The sequence below is a fragment of the Caretta caretta genome, chromosome 27, assembly GCF_965140235.1.
Source record: "Caretta caretta isolate rCarCar2 chromosome 27, rCarCar1.hap1, whole genome shotgun sequence".
Classification (NCBI taxonomy): domain Eukaryota; kingdom Metazoa; phylum Chordata; order Testudines; family Cheloniidae; genus Caretta; species Caretta caretta.
The window spans coordinates 14,630,820-14,642,405 of NC_134232.1; the positions used below are offsets into that span (position 1 = coordinate 14,630,820).

Consider the following 11,586-nt stretch of genomic DNA (forward strand, 5'->3'; position numbering starts at 1 on the left):
GCATTGCCCAGCCAGCTCTACTGCTGCTACTTTAAAGGGCACCCCTGTTAACCAGCTCACTGCGCAAGGCAGATCAGGCGCGGCAAGCCCGGCCCGGTGCTCCAGCAGTTCCAAAGTGGGGAGGGGGCTGCACAGGCCTAGCGGGTGTGCGTGAAGGAGCAGGCGTGTGAGTGCGCACGGCAGGCGTGTGAGTGCGAGCACTCACACCACCAGGCCGGGTTGGCGGGGGCAGGCTGCTGGTGTCACCGCTGCTCAGAGCTCAGCTTGCAAGCCTGCGGGGGGGGGGGCCCTGTGGCTGGCTTTGGGGGCGTGCAATGCCCGGCTTGGCCGCTAGGGGCTGCTGGCCGTCAGGCCTTTGGCCGGCGCGTGCGCATTGGGCCCTTCCCGCCCACCGCGGCGGGGCTATGAAAATCGCGGCGGGCGGGCCCCTGACAGAGCCGCGTCCCCTCCGCTCGGCAGCCGCAGCCGCTGGAGGCGCCGCCCTCGCCATGGTGAGCGGCTCGGGCGGCGCGGCGGGGCCCGTGGGGGGAGTAAGGGGCCCGTGGGGGGCTGGAAGAGGAGTAAGGGGGGGCTGTAGGGGGGGGGTCGGTGTCTGAGGGGAGTAAGGGGGTTGTGGGGCAGTAGGGGGTCGGTGTCTGAAGGGGTCGTGGGGGCTATAGGGGAGTAAGGGGGGCTCTAGGGGGAGTAAGGGGGGGCTGTAGGGGGTCGGTGTCTGAGGGGAGTAAGGGGGGCTGTGGGGGTCGTGGGGGCTATAGAGGCGGTAAGGGGGGGCTGTAGGGGGAGTAAGGGGGCTGTAGGGGACTATGGGGGGTTGTGGGGCAGTAGGGGGTCGGTGTCTGAAGGGGTCGTGGGGGCTATAGGGGAGTAAGGGGGGCTGTAGGGGGAGTAAGGGGGTTGTGGGGGACTATGGGGGTTGTGGGGCAGTAGGGGGTCGGTGTCTGAAGGGGTCGTGGGGGCTATAGGGGAGTAAGGGGGGGCTGTGGGGGGTCGTGGGGGGCTCTAGGGGGAGTAAGGGGGGCTGTAGGGGGTCGGTGTCTGAGGGGAGTAAGGGGGGGCGAGGGGGGCTGTGGGGGGTCGTGGGGGGCTATAGAGGAGGTAAGGGGGGGCTGTAGGGGACTATGGGGGGTTGTGGGGCAGTAGGGGGTCGGTGTCTGAAGGGGTCGTGGGGGGCTATAGGGGAGTAAGGGGGGCTGTAGGGGGTCGTGGGGGGCTATAGAGGAGGTAAGGGGGGCTGTAGGACAGTAAGGGGTCGGTGTCTGAAGGGGTCGTGGGGGGCTCTGGGGGAGTAAGGGGGGCTGTGGGGGGTCATGGGGGCTATAGCGGGTAAGGGGCGCTGTAGGGAGATATGGGGACTGGAGGAGGTAGGTGTCTGTGGAGGCTGTGAGGGGCTATAGGGGAGGTAAGGGGCACCATGGGGGGTAGGTGCCTGGAGAGGTGGGGGGACTGTAGGGGGTAGGTGACTGAGAGGGGCAAGGGGGGTTAGGGGGTGGTAAGGGGGGTTTTGTGGGGGGCTATAGGATCAGGTCAGGGGGCCATATGCTGTGGGGATACAGGGATCACAGTGTGGGTGTGCGTGTGTGAAGTGTTTTGCTGGTGAATGGGACCCCCCCGCTGAGGGGGGCTGAGCAGAGCACCCCCCACAGTGCCTCTCCCAGCCCCGGGGGCTTCTTGCCTGGGCTGGCACCTTATGGACCTTCTGCAAGGCTGGTGTAGCGTCTTGGGGTAGCAATGAGGTGAACCCCCCCACAACCCTCCTAGCTGGGGGGCAGCCACTTCCTAGGAGCAGACAGGGGGGTTTCAGCCAGTCCCCCATAGGGCGCTAGTTTCTGGACTGTCCCTTCTATTGCATATTGCATGGTGTGTTTTGACCAGGTAGAAAGCGTGAAGAATCAGGACAGGGTCGTAGGGCAATAGGCACCTGTGTAAGACAAAGCCCCGCTCTCGGAATTGTTCCTATAAAAATCAGGACATCTGGACACCCTGGCTTTGGTGACCCCAGGCAGGGCTCGCAGGCTGTGGAAATTCAGGGGGATCCATGCAAGGTCCAGCCTGAATGCTTGCTATGCCTGCAGGAGAGCTTTTAAAACTTAAGAGTTAGAGCCAGCCCCCAAGGCGAGGACAGCACCACATCGTATGTCTGTAAATACAGGAAGAAAATAAAACCCACCCAGACATCTGAATTTCTCATGCAACCATCCGCCTGTATGAGAGATGCAGAGTCCCTGGGAGGTTTCGTTTCCTTTTGTCTTTATCAACAGCGTCTACAAATTCTGAGCTGTGTAGCGACTGTCTGAGCCAGGTTAATGCAGCCCCCGCTCCGAGCAGCTCGCTATCTTTGTAAAGTGCCAAACTGCATGCTAAACAGTCACGTTTAGATCGTCACAGCCTTCATCTTGGAGGCAGAGAGAGCCTGCTGGCGCTCCCCTGACAACGTAAGGTCTCCTCTTTTATTTGGGGCCCTGTGAACCTTCTATATGTTGAGTGAGTGAGGGGTTAAATGTTGCTGAAATGCATTGCACAATGGCTGGTAGTGATGCAGGGAGGAAAAAGTTTTAAAGAGACTGTGAAGGAGGATCTGCTCCATAATTTGCAATCAAAACTGTGCTGTAGCTGTGTGTAACTGGTGGCAGAATTTCCAAACTCATGTCTTCAGGTGCTTGGGGAGGGGACTGGGTAGTGCTGTGAGAGGGATGGAGTGGCTGGGGGGGGGGATAGGACGGACAATCTGCAACAGATATTGGCCATGATCCTGCAGTTAAACTCCCCCAGGGCTCGGCTAGCATGTAAAGGTCTGCTCAGACAGAGCCACTTGTAGGATGAGTGCGACATTTGACAGTGCCAGTCTAGCTTAGAACCTTCTCCCCCGAAAAAAAAATTTCCTGCTGTTTTATCAAGATGTGCTCTGTACTAAAAGTGCATGTTCCCATTAGTCAGGATGAGAGGACTTGTATTCTCACTTAAATACAAACTCTGTGGGTGTAGGCAAGGAAAGAGGTGGCAGCCTATTACACGTTAAATGAACTTTTTGGAAACGTTCACATTTCCTGTTCAACAAACAAGCAAAATATAGATATTACTACACAGGGTCAGAATGATGTAGCTTTGAAAGGGTGCTGACTGACATTTTAAGTAGCTGATACTTGGTATAGCATACTACAGTGAAAAGAGAAAAACTCGGATCTTCAGAAGTATTTTAAGAAGACTGTGAAAGGACTGGCTCACTAAACGACCAAGAGAGGGGATGTTTCTCCCTTGGAGCCATTGTAAACCACTACAATCCCCCTTGCAGTGAGTGGCAGAAATTAAAGAAACGCATCCTAGGAACTCCATCAAGCATGTTGCTGGTCTGGCTAATTTGAACTGTTGTGTCTCCCTATGTTTGTGCTATAGGCAATGTCTGTCTGTCGCAAGTGTGGAGTGTTTGAAACGTTAGTTGGGGTTAGGAGTGCTGGGGAAAATAAACCTGAGCAAGTTTCCTGCACAGGCCATCTCTCCAATGAGACTATAAACGGAAGTTCAAATCTCACTTCCTGGAACCACCCCTCTTTGAACAGACAGGCAGCTTTCTGCCACCTGCAGAAATGGGTATTGTGATTAAGAATAAGAGAGCCTAGACACTCTAACATAGCTCCAAACCCACTCCACAGATTGCATTGGAATTTAGTCTTTGTATAGTTCCCAAGATGTATTGTATGCATTACCGATGGAAAAAAGTCACAGTCTCTATCGCAAACTACTTAAAAACAACAGCAGAGGGTGGAATGCCAAGTGAGGTGATGTGAGTGGCAAGGTTTAACCGATCACTCATTTTTCTAAATCCTTTGTTGGGCCACCAGTGCTTAGAGGTTCTCCTCCTAACCGCAGTGCCTGTGCCCTCTAGAAAAAACCTCACTAGTCATGTCCGATAGAAAACTGCTAACTGCTTTATCCCCTCACCCCCACCCCGCCCTTCTTAGCAGGGAGTAAAACACTGTTGCAAATCTTACCAGTGCCACTTAAAATTCATCCTCTTCCCTGGAAAGGAGACCAAATACTTGTTTCCATACAAATAGGAGCTTTGTAGGGACAACTGGGGGGAAGGGGAGAAATGACAGAGCTGGTGTTGAATTGAATAGATTGTTTAATCAGAAACTGGCCAACTGCTCCTTTAAGACTTATTTGTGTGGTACCATTGTCTGTCCATTTTGTATGTGGCCTGGTTTCATTAAAGAGCTTATTATTTAAAGCTGGCTGATAAACAATGGGTGCTGAGGGGGTTTTCTATTATTGTTCTGTTGTTTGCATTTTAAAAAGAATGCCTCCGTTACTGCTGGTCACCAACAGCTGGTTTAATCAAAATAGTTTGACTGCAAACCAAATACTAGATGCATGCCGCACTCAGATGCTCCCTTGTGGTTGTAGCTCTTACACAATCAACCTCAACAAGTATGCAGGTAATAAGTGAGAGTCAAAGTGGACCCTGTCAAGTCAAATCTGATCCAACAGTTAGATGTAGAAACAAGTTTTTACAGCTCCCATTCAGACTACTTCCATGTGGACAAAGAGCCCGAGAGATGAAATGAGACACTAAGTACCTCTGTAATGAGTAAAAAGTACCATGTGCTTACCAAGAGGGAATATTAGCTCTGCCAAGCTCCCAAGAGAATTCCGGGTGGATCGTACCATTCTTCCAAACAAGGCCCCTTTTTAATATAAATGAGCTACTTTCTCTGGTAAGCACTCAGCATAAAATGTGCCAATAGTACACAATGGTCAGTTACAGGACTACATTTTGAGTTCATCATCCTACTTTTTGTAGCTTCAGTTCAGTTTCAAAGGGATTTATATTTTAGTAAAAAGAACGAGGAGGACTTGTGGCATCTCAGAGATTAACAAATTTATTTGGGCATAAGCTTTCAGGGACTAAAACCCACTTCATCAGATGCATGCAGTGGAAAATACAGTAGGAAGATAGACACACACACACAAACGTGAAAAAATGGGTGTTGCCATACCAATTCTAATCAATTAAGGTGAGCTATTATCAGCAAGAGAAAAAAAAACTTTCCTAGTGATAATTAGGGTGGCCCATTTCAAACAGTTGACAAGAAGGTGTGAGTAACAGTAGGGGGAAAATTAGCATGGGGAAATCGTTTTAATACCACCCACAAACATGCTAGGCACTTCTTGGACATAAAAGAAGACACAGCTCTTGTCCCAAATTGCTTAAAAGTGATGAAAACCACATAAGAAGGGTGGAGAGAATGATACAAGCAAAATGTTAGTTTCCACAGACATACCTCCACTGTCTTTACCCCATGACTACTGGTGAGCAGAATCAAGCACTTTCCCTCTGCCACAGACCAAATAGATACTTGAATAGTACAAGATGATCCAAGCTTTGAGTCAGCAGTGTCACTTCTCTAGCATTTGGTCTCCACCCTTGTTTCTACTAATTAGTTGTAGTGAAACCACCATTGGTAAACCAAGCTGTTGCTCCATACCAGGTTAACCAATCTCAGTGGCCAGAATATGCCCAAGGCGAAAATTAAGAGGCTATTTAATGTTTACAAAAATCTTTGTCCCTGCTAGTACTAATGAAAATATGTGTCTTTAAAATACCCTTTTCCTTCAAATTCCAGCTTCTACTTGGTCCTATAGGGATTCCACAGTATATTGTCAAAGAAACTTGTGTGATGTCATAATGCCAAGTTTGTGATAATACATCACTGCAGGACCAAGTCCCACCCCAAAATGTCCTACCATTTCACAAAGGCCAGTGTTTAATTCTGATGTACTTTGAATTACTCCTACATGGAAAGATCCTAATCTAATTTCTTTCCAGGGTAACCACATCCCATTGTGAATCCTGCTTGCAGTGCAAAAAACTCTGACAGGCAGAATCATGCAAACAGCTGCCTCTTACGCTTTTCCAGAAGCGCCTGTTTCTGTAGAATCCAAGCGATTTCACTAGTTTTGGTTTCCCTTCAGCCCCACATAATGCCACCTGTGGGGCTTTAAATGTCTTTGCCACAAGTACAGCAACACAAAATTATTCTACCCTGCAGCAGTTAGTTGTCAATAAAGATCTTACCTCATTTCCAGGGGTGCCCTTCAGCACAGCATCCAAGAGGAAAGGGTCTTTTTGGCATGATGTGCAGCAGTAAGTACACACTCCTGCAGGCAGACTTCTCTCTAAGTGGTCTCTTACACGCAACTGGAAAAATACCTGTAAAACGGGGGTTCTCAAACTGGGGGTCGTGAGGTTATTACATGGGGGGGGGCGGTCACGAGCTGTCAACCTCCACCCCAAAACCCTCTTTCACCTCCAGCATTTATAATAGTGTTAAATATATAAAAAAGTGTTTTTAATGTATAGGGCGGGGGTTGCACTCAGAGGCTTGCTCTGTGAAAGGGGTCACCAGTATAAAAGTCTGAGAACGACTGCTGTAAAATATCAGACTTAAAAGCAAATCAAACTTTTTGTAGTCTCTGCATTTTAGTTTTTGTTCTTTAATTGAATCTTCCCAACATCAACAGCTGTCACAGTAGCATGAGCTTTCACTTCTCCTGTTCAGGCTATATTTAAGTTTCTGTGAGCAGTGTCTTTGAATAGAAGTTTAAATATGGTAACCTTACAGCTTTTTATTTTCATATGGACTGAATTGAGTTTGACCCATAAACTGGTGTCTGGTATGTTAGAATTCAAGGGGGGTAAACACTCTGTATAAGCATGGAGTTTGCAATGGTATAACCCTGCACAAGCCAGTTTGGAAACAGGTGTGAGCATCTAGCTAGTAAAAGGCATAATCCACAGAGAAATGAGCAGGCAGGGCTGGCCTACCCCTTTACATTTTAATTTTCTTCTAAATTCAGATTAAAAAGGTCACTTTGACCCATTAGGAGGGGAGCCAGCAGAAACATTTAAGGGTAAATTTGTGGTGTTCAGAGCACTGTAGGATGAGGTTTAATACTGATAATGGTGGCACAGACTTATGACAGAACAGTGTCATTTAAAACTATCAATGGACCATTTAACACATGTGAATAGCAAAAAAATTGCTTCTGTCTAGTAAGAACTCGAACAGTGATACATTGTTTAGTGTCAGAAAGATGGTATCTGTTTGGATTGTTACAGCAAAAAAATCATACAAATTAACTTCTTTAAACTTTCAGAACAGAGGCTTTACCCGGAAGAGCCATACATTCCTGCCTAAAATATTTAGAAAAATGTCTACTCAGTCATCGAAAGAGAGGCCTGAAAATCTGCAGTTTCCATTCTTTGACGATGATACTACCATTTCTACAGTCAAAGAATCTAAAACCCTTTTTATCATAAGAGGCCTGCCTGGCAGTGGGAAATCCACTCTTGCCCAGGCTATTCAAGACCAGTATAAGGATGCCTGCAAGATCGTTTCAGCAGATACGTATAAATTTATACCTGCAATAAGAAGCTCCATTCCTGAAGATTATTCAAAGTTGGATGAGGATTTAGTTGACTATTGCAAGCGAGACATCAGTGTTGTTGTTGTGGATGATACTCACCATGAACGGGAACGGCTAGACCAACTCTTTGATATTGCTGACAGATACCAGTATAAAGTCCTCTTTGTTGAGCCCAAAACACCTTGGAAGATGGATTGCTTGCAGCTTAAGGATAAGAATCAGTGGAAACTGTCTGTTGAAGATTTGAAGAAGATGAAACCAAGCTTGGAGAAGGATTTCCTACCTTTGTATTATGGATGGTTTTTGAGCAAAAAGAGTTCTGAGAACTTGAGGAAGACTGGGCAAGCCTTTTTAGATGAGCTTGGAAGTCTTAAAGTATTCAAAAAGGAGTCTAAGTACTGTACGTATATAAATGTTCCCAAGCTTTTTATTCTACTAACCAGAGGGAAGGTTACCGCTTAGTAGACAACACAGGGAACAAACTTGCCCACTCAGCTTCCAAAGTAACACTTCCAGTTCAGTCTAAATTCTCCACAAGTTATATTTAAAGACACTGATTAGAACAACAAGGCGTTTTGTCCAAAAAGCAGAAGCAGCTTTAAATCATTTTTATGTAGGGAAGCACAACCTACTGCTTCTTTTAAATTTAAAAAGTTTTTGAAACATGACGTTTAGGGGATTTGCAATGGGATATAGAACCTTGAGCCTGCAGCCCACAGGGTTGAATCCAGCTTAGACTGGAAATAACCAAGCCATTCCCACCTGCTTTCTGTGATGCTCTATGTGAAGTAAGTTGGAGGAGAGAGGCCAAGGACCGAATAAAAATAGACTGAAACAGCATGTTGCCCCTAAAGTGATCCCTGCAATATCAAGGCCTAGGCAAACTAGCTAGCAGTGCAAGGAAGCTTGCATTGCTGGACTATACTAGTTGTGTGGATAAAGAACACTTCATTTTCTCCTGCTGTCTAGCGCACTCGGCTCCAAATAAAATTAAACCTTAAGTATACCTCTTAAATGAGTATTTGCAGGGGAAGATGAATATTAATTTGTCAGTAGTAATATTGCTTGTCTACACTTTCAGTTCTTCCTGCCGAAGATCCCAAAGTAAAATTGGACCTGACCAGCTACTTTGCGAAAAGGCCACCTGGCGTATTACACTGTACTACAAAATTTACTGACTTTGGAAAGGCTATGGGAGCTGATGAATATGCACAACAAGAAGTGAGTGTCTTGGGTTTGTTTGTTTGTTTTTTTCTTCTTTCAGAAACATGTGTTCAAGTTGTGTGTTATGCCAACCTTTTACCCTGGTAGATTTGATGTGGCCATGCAGCTTTCTAAAACCTTAGCACAGCTGCAGATGTCCCCCTCACAACAGCACTTGTGAAGCTGGCTCACTTGACAGCCTGGTTAGTAGAGAAATAGTAAGACTGTTACTCCTCAGGACCGAGAAATAACATTGACAGGGAAATGCACTGAGGAAGTTTTCATCTCCAGACTAACTGCTGTTTCTTGTGGGGTTTTTCCTGTAAGTACTAGAGTTCTTCTCTCCTGGCTTGGTTTTGAGTGATCATGAGTTAAGGTATTGTCACTTCCATCTTTTGTACCAGATCTGATCAGCCTGAGGTTCCAATTAAAATACATAAATTAAGATGACCAAAAGGGGGAGTGACCTGTAACCATGATGTTGTTTTCATACCATATTGAGTGCTGGAGAAGGCCAGTGAAATCCCTAAGATTGTTGAGGAGAGCGGCTGTTCATGGTACACTTCGTAGCATATACATGGAATGTGTGAGAATTCCTCAAAGGAGATCAGTGAAGAATCTAACTGAAAAGGCAAAGAAGTAGATCTGGATGCGTAAACCTTTGAAGGGGCTTGGCAGGGCAAGGTTAATGTCACATTTAGAGTCAGTCAAAGTCCTATTCTGGATTCAATCGTTTGGTCCTCTCTCCCCTTAGGTTGTGAAGGCTTCCTATGGAAAAGCCTTTACCTTGACTATCTCTGCGCTGTTCCTCACGACAAAAACGGCGGGTGCTCGCGTGGAACTGAGTGAGCAAGAACTGCTGCTGTGGCCGGGAGACGTGGACAAGGTATTGCCTACAGACAACCTGCCCAAAGGCAGCCGGGCTCACGTTACCCTTGGATGTGCCAGTGGCATAGAACCGGTCCAGACTGGAATTGATTTGTTGGAGTTTGTCAAGCTGGAAAAGGCAGGGAACAAAGGTGATGAAATTGAGGAAGTTGGTGGAGGGAAACTGCAGTACTTTGGCAATGGCATGTGGATGCTCCTACTTTCTAAAAAGATCGAAGTGAAGGCTATTTTCTCAGGTTACTACGGCAAGGGAAAGCTCGTGCCTACTCAGGGCAGTAACAAGCGAGGCTCTGCCTTTAATCCCTGCACTATCATCTAAGTGCTCCAGCTGTGCAGTGTTTTTGGGTTTTTTTTAAGACCATAACTTGGGTAACCTTTATAAAGTTGTAAAAAGAAAGTTCTACGTGTACTAAAGTAGCCCTTTTGCAAACTCTAGTATGAAGTGTCTCTCCTGGGACAATGTATTGGCCCTCAGGAAGGAAATTGGTGACCTGAGTGTAAAGGAAAATGAAGTGGCTAAAAACAACTATTTCTGATAATTATGTAGACCAAATAGGATCTTTTAAATAACTGAAGTGCTGAATGACTTTTTAAAATGATAGATATTTGTAGAGAGGTCTCACTCCTCGTTTTATTCCTCAGAGGATCATTCCTGATAGTTCACGTTTTGTAATTTCCCTATGAACCTCAATTGTTCGAAGATGTGACCATAACTGATTTAGACAGTAGTGGACCAAAGTTTTTAAGCTACTTTTCATTCTGTGAAGCCAAGTGAGTTGAAGCTGAAAGTTCAACCCAGCTTTAAGTTGGTACAGTCCCCCACAGGCTGATGGAACATCCTGCCCTTGGTAGCAGATGATTAAAACCACTAGGATTAGGTATGTACTATGGGGAGTACAAGAATCTTCATTCGGAAGGGTCAAACTATTGCATCCCCATGGCTAGCAGTGTGTGGCCTACCCTAACTTCATGTGCTACCAGAATGCTTTGAAGACTTCCTTGGGTGTGAGAGAAAGGAGAAGTGCATTGGTGGGTGGGAGAAGGATCTACTTCCAGTTTAAAATTGAAGCTCTATTAAATGGAACTACTCTGGGTAAGATCATGAAAAGAATTTAAATATCAGGAAAAACTTCCTAGAAGTGAGATCTGCTCGGTCTTCTAGTGAAAATGGCAGGCACCACCATCACATGAGACATCTAAACGGAGACTGGACAAAGCTCTACTGTATGTATATTGTAGGGAACAATTCTGCCCTGGCAGGGGATGGAATAGATTAACGAATAGGTCTTTTCCATCTCTAACTCCTGATCCTATACACTAAAATCATGTCTGAAGTACTAAATTGTACTTCATGCAAAACAGGTTTTCCTGCTTTGGATTCAAAGTCTAATTCTTTTGAATGTTAAGATTAGCATGGAAGTACATGAAGCTAACATGTTACTTAGGAAGTAAATAATGGTGGCATTGTAATTTATGCCTAACTTAACCTGCTCAAATCTACATTTTTCCAGCTGGTTGTCTAATGTTCAAACATTTTAGTTATTACACTTTTTAATTATAGTTGAAACTTATTTCTGCTCATGTGAACATAGTGAGATGCTGCTTGCCTACTGATCAGATATTTGCTGTCATTACCTTCCTGTAACATTTGGCTGAACTAATCAGGTCAGACCAAGCAGTTTAAACTCATGTTATGGCTCAATGTCCCATGAACTGTAAAGTGTATTAAAATAAATCCAGTATTAATGTGTGTTTACTGTCTGACATGCACATGCAAGGTTCACAGCAGTAAAGGATCTGTCGCCATGACACCACAACCTTAACTGTGTTCAGCAGCTGGGTGTGGGCAGGGTCACTTACGAAACAAGCTTGCAAAACCCAAATTCATGTGGGGGGAGTTTCTTTGGGTTCCCTTCTCTGAACATCTAAAACAAAACTGAGGGAAGCTTTAGGGCTCACCTGGTGGAATATAAAATTCTGCAATTTGGTGAGTTTATTGGTGAAAGCAATAAACACCGCCCTCCTGCTCTCAAAGTGAGAACACTGACAACAGTTCACTTTACTCCACTT

At 46.0% G+C, this 11,586-nt stretch overlaps 1 protein-coding gene across 3 annotated transcripts; it reads left to right on the forward strand.

The window, feature by feature from the left end:
* The first annotated feature begins 369 nt into the window (after nucleotides 1-369).
* CNP (2'',3''-cyclic nucleotide 3'' phosphodiesterase) lies at nucleotides 370-11,266 on the forward strand. Of its 3 annotated transcripts, XM_048830025.2 has the most exons (5): nucleotides 2,321-2,336; nucleotides 2,371-2,432; nucleotides 7,156-7,825; nucleotides 8,507-8,646; nucleotides 9,383-11,266. In XM_048830025.2, exons 3-5 carry the CDS (start codon nucleotides 7,210-7,212, stop codon nucleotides 9,833-9,835), a joined length of 1,209 nt encoding a protein of 402 aa, XP_048685982.2. In that variant the 5' UTR covers nucleotides 2,321-2,336; nucleotides 2,371-2,432; nucleotides 7,156-7,209; the 3' UTR covers nucleotides 9,836-11,266. The 3 variants fall into 3 exon arrangements, with proteins under 3 accessions (XP_048685981.2, XP_048685983.2, XP_048685982.2); XM_048830024.2 differs by lacking the exons at nucleotides 2,321-2,336; nucleotides 2,371-2,432 and adding an exon at nucleotides 370-491; XM_048830026.2 differs by lacking the exons at nucleotides 2,321-2,336; nucleotides 2,371-2,432 and adding an exon at nucleotides 446-491 and having other exon boundaries at nucleotides 7,161-7,825.
* The last annotated feature ends 320 nt before the right edge of the window (nucleotides 11,267-11,586 follow it).